The following is a 17,113-nucleotide window of genomic DNA, read 5'->3' as shown; positions in this document are numbered from 1 at the left end:
AGTGAAAGAGCATTTGCGGTTTCTTCCTACCCTTCATTGATCTTCACTGTGCTTAAATTCACACTGCACCATTAACAAGTTATCATTTGCCATTATTTTATTTGCATTGTGATACTTCAATCAGGGCCCTATTGTGCTGAACACCATACAAAAACATGAGATAGTTCCTACACCAAAGACCTGACAGTCAGGCTAAATAGACAAATGGTTTGAGAGAGGAAGTGCTAATATCCCCATTTTAGAAATGGGGAATTGAGGTACAAAGAACAGCAGCAGACCTGGGAATTGAACTTAGATCTCCAAAGTCTCAATCCAATACTTTCCACTACAATAAAATGTGGTCCCTCTGTCTACAAGTGCTATTATTATTATTACCTTTATTACCACACTACATTTAAAATAGAAATGACTTGACATGTCAGATAGCACTGTCTGGCAATACCTGGAATATATGTTTACTTTCTAATGGTGATCACTGTAAGTGGTCACTGAAAGATATGTGAATAATAGAGGTAACGTAAATATTAGAGTAAGTCAGAAAAACTTGGACTGAATAGTTTTCCACTGGAAAACACAGTTCTGTTGAAATCAAAATCCTTTATGAAATCTTGCCAGTTTGACTGAAGTTTTGTTTGGTAGAAAAGAAAAAAGTTCCAACAATGTTAAAACATCCTATTTTAATAACTTTTGAAACCAAATGTTCATTTTCTTCCTTTTGAAACTACTTTTAGTTTCAAAAAATTAAAAATGTTGTATTATAAAATAGTCAACATCAAAATAAATTAATCCAAAACTAATTTTTTGTTCAGAAATTCTTTTTTGTGTAGAATTTTGAAATTTTGGGTTTAGTACCAAATTAGAAAAAAATCCAATATTTTTGACATCTAGAAATGCTCCACAAAACAGAATTTCTATTCTCCGGTCAGCTCCAGTGAATACCAATGTGTATATTAGGTAGTCTCCTGGCTGTGGGACTCAGACAGTTTGGTAAGTTTACTGCCAGACATGAGCACTGAGCATGTGGGACCATTCTGGGAAACTGTTACATCATTAAGAGTGAATTGCAAATATTGAAAGAAACAGGCACAGTAAATAATAAAGAACTATTCATACACTGAAATTTGTTTCCATAACCCATTCATCCAATAATTTCATATACCCAACAACTTTGATAAAAGTGACATCTGATCCCAAATGATTTGGTAACAGAAATGGAGAAGAATTAATCAGATAAATTGTTCACTGCATATAGTTTGCTTGAGTCTAGTTAAAAAGAAGCAGACTCTTCCTCCAAAGCAGTATTCTAGGCTATAACTATACTTAAAAAGGAACACTGCTGAAATGACAAGCATTTCAGGTAGACCTGAGACCCGAAGAAGAGTTCTGTGTAGCTCAAAAGCTTGTCTTTTTCACCAACAGGATTTGGTCCAATAAAAAATATTACCTCACCTACCTTATCTCTCAAACATTTTAGGGTACTCAGGTGCAATACATCAGTTACTCTTCCTAGAGTCAATAGTTATTAAGCTGGTATTTCATTTAATTGAGCACAGCAAATTAACCAGTATTTCCTCTCACCCTCTCTAATCTTGTCAAGCTTACAAATTTGGCACAAATAATAGCCTATATAGTGAGACAGAAGCTTCACATTAGAAATGACTTAAGCAAGCCTCAACAGGTTCAGAGTTCATGTTCAAGTTGGATAAACAATCAAGAGTTCAAACACTGATCCAAAATTTATCTGAACTATCTGAACCCAGTCTAAAAGTCTCAGAAGAAAACCTATTCTTAGAAGATTTCCAAATGATCCTGCTTTGGGATGGTCCAGAAATATCATGGGAATAGCTGTCCTCAAGGTAACGAAGCAATTGTAGATTGTGGCTGTACAGAGTTTATGAAACTTTAAAACAATGAAACAGTTATATGTTTCAGAACCTTCTGGAAGCACTGGTTTGAGATGCCAGGGCACTGTTTTTTCAGTGCAGTGGTGTTTTTTGTATTTTCTTCTCAACAGTTTACCCATCCCTTCTTCAAATCATCACAACCCAGTTTATAGAGCATTATGAGAAGTATTTTGAGGGATGCATAATTATAAATCCCAGATTTTCAGAAAATGGCCTGTAGTTACAAGTGCAAATACATGCACATGTACATATAACATTACCACAGCTGAGGACACAGCCTCAGCAACTGCATGTGCAATTGACTATTTTGATGTGTAACAGTTCATTTGGGTGTGTAATTATACCTGGCATTTTCTGAAAATTTGGTCTTAAACTAAATTTTACCATGGCAGCCCAGATTTACCCCAGGGTGTATACCGTCTTGTGTGCTGGATTTCCTCTGGGACTTTTGTACAATCAGAATATGTGTGTGGGGGGGGTGGGGGGGGGGAGAAAGAGAACGAACGCACGCGCATGCATGCTATCTCCTAGGCCAGATGTGGGAAAACTATGGCCTGTGGGCCACATCCAGCCCACGGGACTATCCTGCGCAGCCCCTGAGCTCCCGGCCAGGGAGCCTAGTTTCCAGCCACTCCCCTGCTGTCCCTCCTCTCCCGCAGCCACGCCACCGCACGGGCTGCGCTCTGGCCTGCCACTTCCACTGGGCCACACAGCTGGCTCTGGCCGGGTGTCATGGCTATGAGCTCCTGCTGCTGGTAAGGGGCAGGGAGCCGGGTTGGGTAAGAGAGAGGGAGATCCTGAGGGGCAGTCAGGGAGGAGGAGGCAGTTGGATGGGGCAGAGGTTCTGGGGGGACGGTCAGGGGATGGGGAACAGGAAGTGAGAGTCCCAGGGGGCCTGTTGGGGGGCAGGGATGTGGATAGGGGTCAGGAGGGCAGTCAGGGGACAGGGAACAGGGGGGTTAGATAGGGGGCAGGTGTCCCCAGAGTGGGTGGTTAGGGGACAAGGAACAGTGGGGGTTGGATGGGTCAGAGATTCTGAGGTGGGCAGTCAGGGGGTGGGAAGTGAGAGCGGGGGGATAGAGGGCAGGGCCAGGCTGTTTGGGGAGGCACAGTCTTCCCTACCTGGCCCTTCATACAGTTGTGCAACCCCACTGTGGCCCTCAGGCCAAAAAGTTTGACGACCCCTGTCCTAGGCTTTTCCCCCCTTCTCTTTCTCTGTTCCCAGTATTTTCTTTTGCTATCAGATCTATGAACAATCTTTCATGCAGCCAACTTCATTAATCTCTAATAAATAGGATTTCTCTTTTACATTGACATTGCTGCCTAGTGCCTCTTGCCTTTTTTAACTTACAATCTACTATGAGCTAGGGTGACCAGATGTCCTGTTTTTATAGGGACAGTCCCATTTTGGGGGACTTTTTCTTATATAGGCGCCTATTTCCCCCCACCTCCTGTCCCGTTTTTTCACAGTTGCTATCTGGTCACCCTACTATGAGCTGCTAGCTTCTTGGACACTTATGGATTTTAATACTCCTTCTTTATGCTCTGTTTGCTGGATTTCAATTATCCGTTACTTTATAAAAACATACCATCATTACATTTCTCTGCTCTATGAACCCACTCCTTACTCTCATACAAAGACATTTCTCTAGCACATAATCTTTCCTATTTGACTCTCATTCTTGAGTCAGTTTCCCTCTTAGTTAAAAAAAAACGAAACATAGTAGATATAAAATGGTTTCTTCTCTTACTAGGGTTCTGAATGGATCAGCCAGTAATGCACTATGAAAGGGTAAATTAGAATACATAGATGGCTCTGGCTAAAGTCCCCCGTATATATTGTATCCTCTAGATTCAAAGTTGGTCCCATCATTTTTGTCTTGCTCTTCATCAAGCCAAGATCTGTTCTGTAAGAGAAGCTTACTGCAGTTTCTTCTTTGTTTTCATCTTCATGTCTCTCATCCATAATGTTTTGTATTTAGCCTTGTCATTATTCAGTTTCTTTCTTTCAATAATTTAGGGTAATTTAGGGTAAAAGTTTGAAAAGTACCTAAGTAATTTAAGAGTCTAAGTCCCATTTTCAAAAGTGACTTAGGCACTCAGGCCAAAATTTAAAAAAAATAAAAAGGTATTTAGGCATTGTTCCCCTTAGCATTGCAAGGCTTAAATATCTCAGACAGCTAACTCCCATTTTCAGAAGTGAGTTAGGGCATGTATGATTTTGAAAATCCTACTGAGTGCCTGCCTGCATCTTTAGGTGCCTTTAAAAATCTGGACCTCATGAGCCTAAGTCCCATTTACTTTCTATGAGACAGACTTCTGATATCTAAGTCATTTTTTAAAATGGGACTTAAGCACTTCTGAAGGTTTTACTCGTGGTAAATACTTTTTAAATATGGGGTCAAACCAAGACATAACATGTGTGCCTACAAAATTGCAAGCACACCTGAAATGCCCTGAATTTGCTTATGCAAAGCTGCATTTATGCCCAAATCAGGTTATTGAACACCAATCTAAATTTAGCTTTGTTATCTTGGAAAAGTCCTTTGAAAATGAAATATGCTATTTAAGCGCTCTGCTAAGTACCAGTTTGTTGGCATCATTACTCCATTTTCATATGCACATGGGGAAAGGGCAGGGATGTGTGGTGATTGGATGCATATGCACTCATTTGTGGTCCCCGCTATTGAAAATTTATTCCATAATTCTAGGCCTCCACCTTTTGTGCTTTTTCTGTCTCTTAGATCAATAATACATATGCCAATCTGTGCTGTAGCTATAGTTGTATTCCTGGGGTGAGATTTTCAAAGGGATATAAACGTTTTTGATTATGCTGGGCATAAATGTAGAATAAAAACAAACATTCTTATTCTATTCTGCATCCCACTGTTTTTTAAAAGCTTTTTCCATTTGTTAAAATGCCAAACCCTTGGAGCCAGCCTTATTTTGAAACACTTAATTGAAGAGGAAATGCTACAAAACTGGAGCTGTTGCTATGACAACAAGTAGCCAGTACCTGCTTCTGGTATGCCACTGCCAGGAAGGTAATAATATTAATTTACACAAATGCATTGTGGTCTCCCATGAAGAATAAATGTTTCCACACTTTATAGATTTTGTGATGACAATCACATTTTTTTCTCTTGAGACAGAAACCTACATTCTTTTTTTCCTCCATAGTCCAGTTCTGAACAGTCAACTGTAATAAGATCTCCTACTTATGCTCCATTATTGGTCTAATATGGTGGTAATTTGAAGGGCACCTCATTTGTCAGCCTAAGGCAAAAATCTCTGGAGACTGCAATTCTACACCCCAATTAGAGATGTGTGTATGCAGGCAAATTTCATTGCTGGTGGTGTATGTTTTAGAGAGAGACTGAAGAAAAAAAATATACAAGACAAAACTGTTCAGTTTAGTCATCTCTTAAACCACCCATAACTTTCTACAGCTCCCGGTCTGATCCATTCCATATACTTGTCTCAGATCTGTCTCTGTTTATAGCAGGTATTGTACAGCCTGAGAAGACATGGATTTTACAGCATGGCTATGGTCAAGAGTCTCATAACTCCACAGGCGATATTCTTTGTTATTCAAAATCTCGTTAACCCACTGTCAATTTACCAAATGTCACATATCTCCCATGAGGTCTAACTGAATTTCTGAGCTTGCCGAGCTCTTATGTTCCACATAAGAGTAGCTTAAGTCTTGCAATGCTACACAAAAGAGATTATGCAACTGTAACCTGAACTGAAGTTACTGCCCTTCCAACCTTGTAAGTTCCAGAGGGAAGTATCAGAGCTGAAAGTACTGGCCAAAGCAGGTCTTGAAGCATGTCCCCAGGGTCCTCCAACACTGAGAGAACACCTCAAAGTCTGGCCTGACATTGAACTGAATAACCCAAAGGTTTGGGCATCTCCTCAGATATTTGGATAAGTAGGATGTACTGTGTTCTCAAACCACTATAAAAATGGGTTCAAACAATTACCATGTTTTTCTTTACCCCGTGCAGACATACAGTGGGACTAGTTAGTCTCACAATGCATATTCAATCATTTATTCTTTTGATATGCAATGCTGCTAATAAACATCAGTCCTACGTTTTGGATGCCCCTACATAATAAGCCACACACTCAACACAACACACAATAAAACTACTCAAATATCATACTAATTAGCTGCCATGCAACTTAAACATTGTATAACTACTGCCATAACAATAAAGGCACCTGCTATTGCTCAGCAAACCTCCATCAGAAAACAGGCTAAAAATATGAGCTCTGATGAGTCAAGGGAAAAAGCAATTTCCAGAGTCATGAAGAATGCCATAATGGCAGCTCCTTTCCATTTATAACATGGGGGGGTCCAGTTCAAGCATCTTCAGTGAGTGAAACTGTGACAATACATGTCTGTCATAGTCAAAGCAAATTATTAAGATGGAAGTTAGTGCTGGTGAGATGTACCTGACTGGCAGCCTTGGAGGCTGAGACCCTGTATTTATTTACAGAGCCGATATAGCACAGGCAACAGCAGAACAAGATTCCCCACTCCGTCACCCTAGGGTGCTTCAACCTGGACAAGCAGGGAGCATCTCTGGAAGAGAGAGGGTAGTTCACTTGCCATGCCCATACATTCTTTGGCCTCTCACTTGAGAGTGCGATATCTTATGTCAGTAAGGGCAAAATTTCTAAACATAATTAGATATCCATAGAAGCAAATAGGGGACTAGTGGAATTTTTGAAAGTGCCTAGGTGCCTAAATATCTTTAAAAATCTGGCCCTAAGTATCTATTTTATTATTAGTGATGTGGACACTTATTTATTGGGCACTGGACTGAGACCATCACATTTATTTCATATTGGACAGCAAACATCCACGGCTAGTGGTGTGTGTTAGTCCTTAACTGCAGTATTTAGACGAGGCTGACCTGCTGATCTTGAGAGAAAAGGCCCTGTATCCCATTACCAATCCCTTAAGTCTCCCAGCCACTGCAAAGCAAACACTTGACTTTTATGGTTGGATTCAGTTTCAAGTCTGTTTTCTTTCCAGTGTTTTGTTCTAGTTATAAAAGTGGTTTTCAGTGTCAGCTTAGAAACATGGCACATTTTTATTAGCGATTGTTGTCCCTAGAGATGGGCAATATCATCCTTGTAAAATATTATAAGATTAGATTTAAATGATAAAACCATCAAGGCAGAAACACTGTTAGCAAAGGGACCTGCACATCTAGAGAGAGTGAGAATATTCATACTGGGAAGCAGCAGCAGATCAGACCTCTTCCCTTTAACCAAACCTTTTCAAAGGCAGGTTAAAAAAAGTCGCTTGAAGCAGGCTTCCATTGGCTCTCCCCCGCAAAACCTAATAAATAATAATAAATAGTAATAATAATAATAACAACAACCTCCAAGCTCCCTCACTCTTTGGAACACAACCCTTTTCACTTTCCTCATGCATACGACTTCTGGTTCCTTCCTTCCATGTGGCTGCCACTTCCCCCGAGACATTTTCCATTCTCCTCTCCAACAGCCTCTTGGCTTGCTCCCTTTCTCTAGTTCTCTTGCTTGCCTTCCCACAATTTCTCAATTGCCACCATACTCCACTGCAGTATTACTGGGATCTTTAAAGATTCTTGCTTTTTAAAATACCTATTGTAGCAACCACAAACCACAAGTATACTCATGCTGCATACTGCATTTAAAAAGTATTCAGCATACTCCTATTGCACATAGACTAGTATATGTGCATATATGTCAGTTGGAAGCATCTTAATCAGATCACATTGCATTGAAATCCCATTGTGGGCATTACTAATCATACACTGTATTATCTTAAAATAATGATATGGTCTCAAACAATATGAATATATACATATGCTTCAAAACTAATCTGTTTAGCTGAATAAATTATATACACACCAAAATTAGCAACTGCATTTGGGAAAAAAATGATTATTCAAAGTCTATGGAAATCAGTTCTTTACTGTGTGGCTTATCTGCCAACTGACAGCTATTACCACTTGAATAACACATATCCCAGAAGTAATATACTGAACGCAGAATTGCTGAGAATTGCACCAGCCAATGCTAATGAATCAATGCAGTGATATCACCCATGGAAATAAAAAAGGCAGCATATCCAAGTGTGATATACAAACACTCACATATATAGATGCCTAAATGTGATATTGTAAGGATTTCAGGGGTAACTATGGTGGGTCAGAGAGAAATAAAATGGAAAGAGTGGAGTAATAGAGGTAAGTCACAAATACTGTGACTTTAAATCAATATAACAGTCATTACAGAGTTATGAAGTACAGCATTGACTCTAAAGCAAGACTGGATATGTGAGTTTCTAGAGCCTTTTGTAAAAGCTACATATAGCTTCCAACCATAACAAAATCTTACTGAGTGTTAATGTTACCAAACAGTGTACACAAGGGAGTGATAGCCGCAACTCAGGATGCTGTGTTGGCATACAGCAGTTTGGACATGCTGGTTCATGCTTCAGAGGTTGTGATTTAGTGAAACAACCACTGAGACACTGAAGATCGTGTCTGATGGTAAAACCACAATTTTATAGAAACCAGATTTCTGAAAAAAAAGACAAGAGGAGCTTGGCATTATTGTTCATTGCGGATGTTAGCAGATAGATACGCAGAGAGAAGAACCACCAATATGACATAGGTATTGGATAGAGAGAATAAGGGCTTGTTTACACTGTACATTAGTCTGCACTAGGAGGGTGTCATGTGCTACTTGTACTGTGTGGACCCTGTTGGCACTAACTAAAAGTTATGTAATGTGCATTAATGTGGTATGATTTGAAACAGGAGTAAATTATCACACACTAGGGAACTGTTAATGAACCCCACCAAGACCCACGCCAGCCAGCTAATGTGCAGCAGGCTAGAGTGCATTGGAATTCACACCCTTGTACTAATACACTGCATAGACAAGCCCTAAGCAACACAGCCAGAGAAACAGACTTAGGGCCCAATCCTGCAGGCCCATGATCAGCAAAACCCTCCTATGGAAGTCAATGGGAGTTTTGCTCCCGCTGGGGTAGTGGGATCTGGCCCTTACAGTTTTGGAATTATTCTCTTTTCCCCTGTCTGAAGAGCCAGTGAAGTTCTCTTGTTGCTCTCAGTCTGAAAGCATCAAGAGCTTCTGCTATCTTCATACCAGCTACATTTTTTATGAGAACTTGCTCATGGGGCTTTGCTGGAACTCAAATAGCTGTTCCCTGTACTTCACAGCACCAGTAATATAGACATTTTAGAATTTCTTTTACAAGTTTGTAACATTTTCCTCCCCATCCCTTTTAAACAAAGGTCCTATATAGCTGCAGACATCACTTATATCTAAAGACCACCTCTGATATTTGGTACTAGCAAAGAAAAAAATCCCAAACAACAAACAAACACTACAATAATTTTCAGATCTAAAAATGAGTTTACATCCCTGTGGCATGTTTCCAAATTGTTTCGCAGATGCAACACCTGGCATCTACACAACATTCTGAGTGATATTTACCTTACTGCTTCAATAAATCAGCCATGAGATTACATGAGAAAGCTGACAAAAACTGAAACCAAACCCCGTAATTTGTGTATATCCTACCTTTCTTTTGCGCAGTTTCACTTGATTGTCTGTAGATTCATGGGTCGACAGATTATCCTTCAAATGTAAACATTGCGTGCCTTCCACTAGACTGATATTTGTAAGGCATTTTTTTTCAGGAACCACTTGAGATTCTGTGTAACCACTTTCATCCAGTCCATTTTCCATGGACATTATATGGGAACTGAGAGGAGATTGCATAAGGTAGTTGCTAGAGTCTGCTTTTGAGAATGGTTGTCTACCACTGCCAGTATACAGACCAGGAGAAAACTCACCCTGGACCACATTATAGTCAGCCTTTTCATGCCCATCTTTAGGAGCATCACATTTCCTACGCTGTTGTGCAATTACAGCAGTATGAAGCAGCTGTTTCTCAGGCATAATTTCCTTCACATTCAGAGAACTGGAGAGATTTTCTCGTGGGGCATCTATTACTTCATTTAAGCCTTTATAATTACAAAGCTCCAGGCTTTTCCCAATACTGCCACAAATGTCCTCTTCTTCCTTCTCTTCGCTGGGGACTGTGTCATAGTCAGGTTCATCAATATCTCCTATAGTTTCAGAAATATTAGATTCCCTGTTTGTTTTAATCATTGCTACCATATTTGTTAAGGAGCCTGCTCCTCCTAAATTCTGCTCTTCATCTGTTAGTTTCCTTCCAATAGTGAACTGGTGGTTAACTTTATCCAAACAGAGATTTGAAATGTCATCATCATCACCATCAGAAATATGGACCAAAGTTTCTGTGCTGGCCTCCAAAGAAAGAAAATGCTCCTCATCCTCATGGTTATCATTTTCATCCACCTCTTTTGAAATGTTGCTAAGCAGCTTTGCAGGGAAGCCAATCAGTTCTCCACCATGACAGCAGTCTGGTAAAGAAGCACATTTTTCTTTCCTGTCCACATTCAAAACTTCATCTTTTTCCATACTTGCTTGAAAGTTATCAGCTACAAGTCCATGACGACATGCTGTATTATACTCAACAGAATTAAAAGGCAAGCCCATCCACTGGGTCACATGTTCTTCCCAGCTTCTCTTTCTGATTGCTAGAGACATGTCATAACAGTTCAGCAACAGGCTGCGAGATACATTCTATACAGGACCAGAGGAGATGTCATGACTGCAGTGAATTCCAGAGGGAGAGAGAGTTTCATCATTTTAACATCTGTAAGAAATGAGAGAGATTGGGTTATTGATTCAACTCTAAGAAAGACAAGAGTAGGAACAGTTGAAACAAAAATGTAAAAGCAAAGATAAGAGCATGGTGTTGGAAGGGAGGAATGTAAAAGGATGTTTTGTGAAATAGCTTTAATAGTTATCATACAAACTTGATGGCAGCTATGATTTAGCATGGCTTACTTTCTGATTACTCTCCAATATCAAGCAAACAGAAATGGTATAAACAAGCTAATGGACAGACAACTGGCTTCATGGGCCAGATTTTGACAATGTGTCTCTCTTCACTATTTCCGTCATAAGATATCCATTTCCATGGTTATAAAGTGTATTAAATCTTGTGACTCCTAGAACACAAAGTAAGTTTGCATTTCTTCTTCATGAAAAGAAACCCATTTAGTGCAGACCTCCGGTTACTGTCTGAAGACTTGGATCTGAAGTTGATGATTATTCAGAATTTCACAAATGTTATAAACCTCTCTTTATTGTGCTGCTAAATTTCAGCCCAATCCTGCAGCCATTTACTCGCTGTCATTTTTATTAATATGAGCAGTTTAATTGGTTCCAATGAGACTAGTTACAGTAGTAAGTATTACATCCAGAAGAGTTTTCAGGACTGGGCCCTTACAGGGGCTAAAACCTCAACAATCAGGGAAAAATAATGTAACTTTCTGGCATATTTCTCACTTCAAGTAGCTCTAGAATTTGAAGGAAAATGTGGTTTATTAGTGGCCATATACCAGATCAAGCCATAGTCTGTCATTGTCATTCACATGAATGAACCCTTGAGTCCCACAACTTCAACTGGGCTCTGTGCAGGGAGATAGATCAGCTGTGTGCATCATACTGAAAGATCAGGGCCTTAGTCATTATAGCGCTCTGCTATTTTAATGAGCATTTGCTTAAATTTTAACTAAGACATCTTTTACAAATCCCCTAAAGCTCTATTAGTCGGATTGTGTCCCTTACCCATTGGTGAGTGCTTACTCACTTAAGTGCCCCACTGAGATCAGTAAGGTTACTCTCATGAGTGAGCATTGGCCAGTGCAAGTAAGGGTTCCCCAATTGGTCCTTGTATCTGATAGTTTAGATGGCAACATACGTACATTCATCTATTCGTTTTGACATTTAACCATATGAACCATTGGGCAAAGGAAATACGTTACAGCTATTTAAATTATGCATATAATACAAGACAGAGCAACGAGTTCTTTATCAAATAATGAAACAAAACAACTGGGCTGTAAAACATTGCAGGTTCAAGGAGCAGACACTTCTACTTTTCACTCCCTACATAAGAACTGTCAGCACTTAGCACAAATCTGCTTATTGATATCACCAATAAAGAAGATTAACTACCGAGTTTGTTCTGGGTCATTTCAGTCCACTACAGCAAGCTCAGATTGCCCACAAGGCTGTCCTGACAAATCACATGCCTGAAGGTATAAAAGTAGGCTGTTTGAAAGAAATGCAGAATTATGACTGTGCAGATGAGTCTCTGTAAATTATGCCCTGACAAAGTGACTTTTAGAATGGATTTGTTTACATCCTGAGATCTTCAATTTCTTTTTAGGATGGCATGTTTTCCAACTTTGTGGAAGTTTGTACTTAAAAGGAAAATATAGTCATAGGGTAACAGAAATCCGGCACAAGTCAATAGCGTGTAGGAGGTGGAGGAAGATGGAAAGAACATATAGCCAGGCAAGTCCCTCTCGTCCCCTAAAAAATGCACAGCACCAAAACTATTTTCACAGGCAAAATTTGGTAGTAAGAGGATGATTCTGCTTTGAGAGTCTCTTTTCCTTCTTGTGAAGCACTTTTCATGTGAGCATCCCAATATATTTTAGAAAAAAAAAATAGTGCTACAACATCTGTTTTATTTTCATCAATGCAGGTGGGTAAATTGAAGGTCCAAAAAGGTTACGCCGTTTTCCTGTGGTCACACAGGGAGTTTGTAGCATAATCAAGAAGAGAATTCAGGAGTCCTGAGTGTATAGCACCAGGCTATACAATTTTCAAAGGACATTTATACATGTCCTCCTAGGCATTTGTTTGGTTGACAGTCTGAAAAATGCCAGCATTCTAAGAGTTAATGGGTGTGTGTTACTCCCATTGCTGTTAAATGGAATTACATGTGTGCAGCGAGGACAGAACAGATCCCTTACTGTTTTTCATTTTTGGATGTGGCGGGTTATATTTCATGGGGGATGAAAAACAAATAAATCTCACTTTAGGAACCCTTCTGTTTTACTTGTGCTATCACAGTCGCGTTGGCTGTCTAATGGATAGCAGACAAAATGATTAAATGAGAGAATATCTAATGTTTTGCTTGAAATTCAAGACAAATAAATATATGGCAAGGATACTTTCATTGTTTCCTAAAATAACGTGGAGTGTGAAGATTTACCAGACACACACAAATCTAGCCAGAGGACTAAGCTTACTAGTTAGGGAGGCCCTTCCATGCCCTCCTCACAGAGCAGTGACCCGCAGATCAGTGGAAGCCCAGTTGCCCTATCTTCTACCAGAACAGATCTATGGAGCCTGCTAGGAATTCCTTCTCTCTCTAATCCCCTCCGTACTGTATGGGGAGGAGTTATTCTACTCTTGTTTCCTGCCCTCATCTTCAGAGAGCTCCCCTCCACCCTCGTCTACCTTCTCCCTCACTGGTACTTTCCAAAGACTGCATCCCCAACATTTGTGAGGAAGACAACATGATCCCAGCATCCCATTTCCTGTCTGGGCACTATATGGGACAGGAAATGCCAAGCTGTGGCCAGGCCAGGATCTTTCATTCTCCCCCCGTGCTTCCAGAATCAAACACATCAAAGGAGAGTTTTAGATAGACAGAGCAATACAAGTCAAAGAGTTATTCCCTCACCATCTCAACAATGGAATTCACTTATGTCTTGCTCAGGCTACAGATGGGATACATTTTATTCTACAACACACCAATAAAAGAGTCATATTACACATGCACACATGTAGGAGATCAACCAAAAATATGTATTTTGGTAGTTTTGTTTCACCTTCATTTGTGTGTTGCTCCCAGCAAACATTATTTAAGAAAGTGAATGGGGCTGGTATTAAGACAGAAGGTTGCTTACAAACAGTTCAACTTAAAACTTAGCTCCCTGCTCAGCTCATTACATTTCTCCCTCTTTCTCTCTCTTGCTTCAAAGAAATACTCTGCCTTTTAAATTTTTTCAGCTTTTTTGGTAAACAAATGTTTCTATGCCTAAATTAATTACACTCAATTGCATGTACCATAATACAGTACTTTTCTTAATCAGTCATTTCTGATGTACCCTGACTGCCATGTAAACATTTGTGAGAAACTAGAAATTAATTTGTTACATGCATATCTCTTTATTAAAGCAACAGAAAGCAGGAAAATTACTTTAACTTGCTGCCAATTGTTAACACATCAGCTTAGTTGTATTATATTGCTAAACCCCAAAGAAAGAATATAAAACTTTTCAATAGTGAACATTATACTATCAGAGTGATATACCCATAACAGGGGGTTAACCCCAAAATTCTAATGTTGTTACCAATAAGTCCCATTGGTGATATAGAAAACAAAACCCCACAGAATTCTTCAGTGTCCTGTCAATATACCCTCTAGATTACTGACCAATGCACTGGAACAGAGCAGAGCCTGAATCAGTGAGCTTTTCTGGTTTTAGTTGATCCCAGTGCTAGGATTGGATTTTGAGGATTAAAATAACTGTTTTCTATAGAAACATGCAATGCAGATATTAGTGAATATTTTATAGGTGACTATCACATCTGTTCTTCCATTTAAAGAGCTCTCGGTAGCCTGGGACACATCCAACACACAGCAATGTATACGTTGACTGGTGTTATTTGCAGGTGCAATCTAAACTGATATAAACCAAGTTTAAATCACTGTAAGAGTGTGCACACATAAAATTGCATTGGTTTAACATCACACCTTTAGTTAAACTAGTACAACGTCGTGTATAGACCAGCCCCTAATCTCACCAGAAGTTATATTAGAAGTTGAAGCTACAATTTTCTTACTCTGTTCCTCTATAAGAAAAGTCAAAAGTGAGCTATACATTTTCTTTCATGACAGAAACAAAAATAAAATCTGTCACTTACAGTAAACATAAATCATATAGGACTTGGTTAAGAAAAACTCCATAATTTCTAACAAAGTTTTTACAGAAAGTTAGTATTTTCTAACAAAAAATCAAACAAGAGGGTAATTAATCCACGAGACCATATGCTAATAGAAGCCCTTAATAAACTACCCAAGGCCTCATCCCTTGTGACTTTGTAAGGATTTCCTTTTTCTAGAGGGAATCAGTTTTGTTATCCCACAGGAAGTCACTATGTATCCTCTTTTATACACATCGACATATATCAGAATACACCCATTATATTTTACTAGCCATCAGTGAAAAATATAATACTGTTAAGATTGTTTACAACTTTTATGCAAAAGATACTTAACATGTTACAGAAAGTGAGTCTAAGTGTAATCAGGCTGTCCAACAATATTCAAAAATCTCAGAAATTAGATGTATCAAACTATGAAGTAAGCTCGGCAAATTGTTCATGCAGACAAATCCAAAGTCTTGGAACTCAATACTGTTTGCATAAACTGACCAAGATAGGATTCCAAACTTTCTCAATACGTCTTGATTTATCTTTAGAAAACAACAAACATTAACAAGTTGCTTACTTTTATAATGGTTTGCTCTCTTTCAAAATATAAAAAGGGAGATTGAAATAATAGCTAATTGGTGATCATACAATATTTCTTTTTTTAATTTTTAATCTGATTTATTTCCTGAGTTAGAGAAGCAGCCCCCCCACTCAAGGAGAAGGGTGGGCAAAAGACAGGATCCAAAGTCAAAGTGAACTATTTCCACACTCCCCAGGCTTATTTAACATCTCTGTGGGAATGTCTACACTGCAGATAGGAGTGTGCTTGAAGTAGTGCGCTAAAAGAGCAGTGTACCTGGGAGTAGCACAATGGCTTGAGCTAGCTGCCCTAGAACGTACCCATAGGGTCCAGGTGGGTTCGTACTGAAACAGCTAATCAGAGCTGTTGCCTGTGCTACCTCTAGCTATATTATTTTTAGGGTGCTCTCTTGAGCATGTATTTGTCTACCCAAGCTCATCTTTTCGTTGTACTCTTTGTATGATCTCATATTGACAGCTAGTCAATAAAACAGAAAAAAAACATTACAATTATACATTTGAAATAATCTGGACCTCTGAATGTGTGAATGTTCAGCTTTGAAGTCCGCATAGATGTTACTTATTTGTGTGACTTTCCAAGTAATAAATTGTCTACCTAAACAGATTGCCATACATATTATGGAATAGCAGCAGCCATCTTAAATTAGTATTTTCCCTCTAGGGGGAAAAAGAGAAAACCCAACAGTTGGCTTAGTCCTGATGCCACTGAAGTCAGGCACTTTTGCCATTGATTTTCATAGAAGCAGAATCAGGCCCCAGATGAATTTCATGCTGAACTGCAGGTAGTGTGTCTTATTTATCTGAAGGTGTGTCTACACTTTGAGATGGGGACATGATTCCTAGCTCAAGACAACATTATCAGAACTAGCATGAGTGAGTGTTGCTGCAGCATCATGGATGAAATGGATGGGTTAGCTTCCATGAGTATGAGGTCTCTGAGACCACTGGTATGTGCTCGGGTGGCTAGCCCTTCCTGCTGCTCATGCGGATGCGGCTACACTCTATTTTTAGCACGCTAGCTCAATCAGGGCTAGCTAGCATGGGTATATTTCCTTGAGATGAGATTCACCTCACCCTCTTTTTCCCCCAGGTCAGACTGTAGATGTACCCTAAGCATCTATTTAAAACTTCCAAACTCATCTGGGGTACCCAGGATGATCATTCTTAACCTATGGTGGAGTTAATAGAAAAACTAATCAATGTATTCAGAATGGAAACAAACAAACAAACCCCCCAAACCTGCAGTGTAAAGACCAAGTTTTCATATTGAAACCAATTTAATTTTGCTTGACTTTATTTCCAACACCTACCAGATTGAAGCTTCCAATAGAAGGGAAGGAGTGAGACAATTTAAAGAAAAAATGCTATGCGCTATGGTCCTGTTCGAGCCACTGCTGACAATGGTTGTCAGCAACAAGTCCCACTGCTGAACTGGTGGTGATGAAAATAGTTTAACTGCTAGTGTAGATGGGACAAAAAACACCATTACAGAAACGTGACAGATTTGATTGAACAAGGTCTCAATTACACATTTATACATAACATAGTGTTGAAAACAGATTTTGTCCCATGTACAGTAGTCGTTAAACTCTTTTTCAACACCAGTTAAATGGAATTGACTGCTGAATACCACTGTCAGCAATGACTTTGTTTCTAGTGGAGATGAGGTTTAAGGAGAA

At 39.3% G+C, this 17,113-nt stretch overlaps 1 protein-coding gene across 11 annotated transcripts in view; it reads right to left on the bottom strand.

The window, feature by feature from the left end:
* Positions 1–10,678, bottom strand: part of DLC1 (DLC1 Rho GTPase activating protein) — a 341,009-nt gene extending 330,331 nt beyond the window's left edge. For 10 of the 11 annotated variants that reach the window (XR_005599260.1, XM_039541306.1, XM_039541310.1 and 7 more), the window contains exon 1: positions 9,522–10,678. Coding sequence is in view for 10 of the 11 variants with exons in the window: in XM_039541306.1 (XP_039397240.1) it covers positions 9,522–10,577 (1,056 nt within the window). In the remaining variant the exon portion in view is untranslated. The remainder of the gene's footprint in view (positions 1–9,521) is intronic. The other variant, XM_039541303.1, reaches the window with a different exon arrangement.
* Between the last annotated feature and the right edge of the window lie 6,435 nt (positions 10,679–17,113).

Source organism: Mauremys reevesii, linkage group 5 (genome assembly GCF_016161935.1).
Source record: "Mauremys reevesii isolate NIE-2019 linkage group 5, ASM1616193v1, whole genome shotgun sequence".
Taxonomy (NCBI): domain Eukaryota; kingdom Metazoa; phylum Chordata; order Testudines; family Geoemydidae; genus Mauremys; species Mauremys reevesii.
The sequence above is the reverse complement of the archived record's forward strand: the minus strand, read 5'-3'. Positions and strand labels throughout refer to the sequence as shown.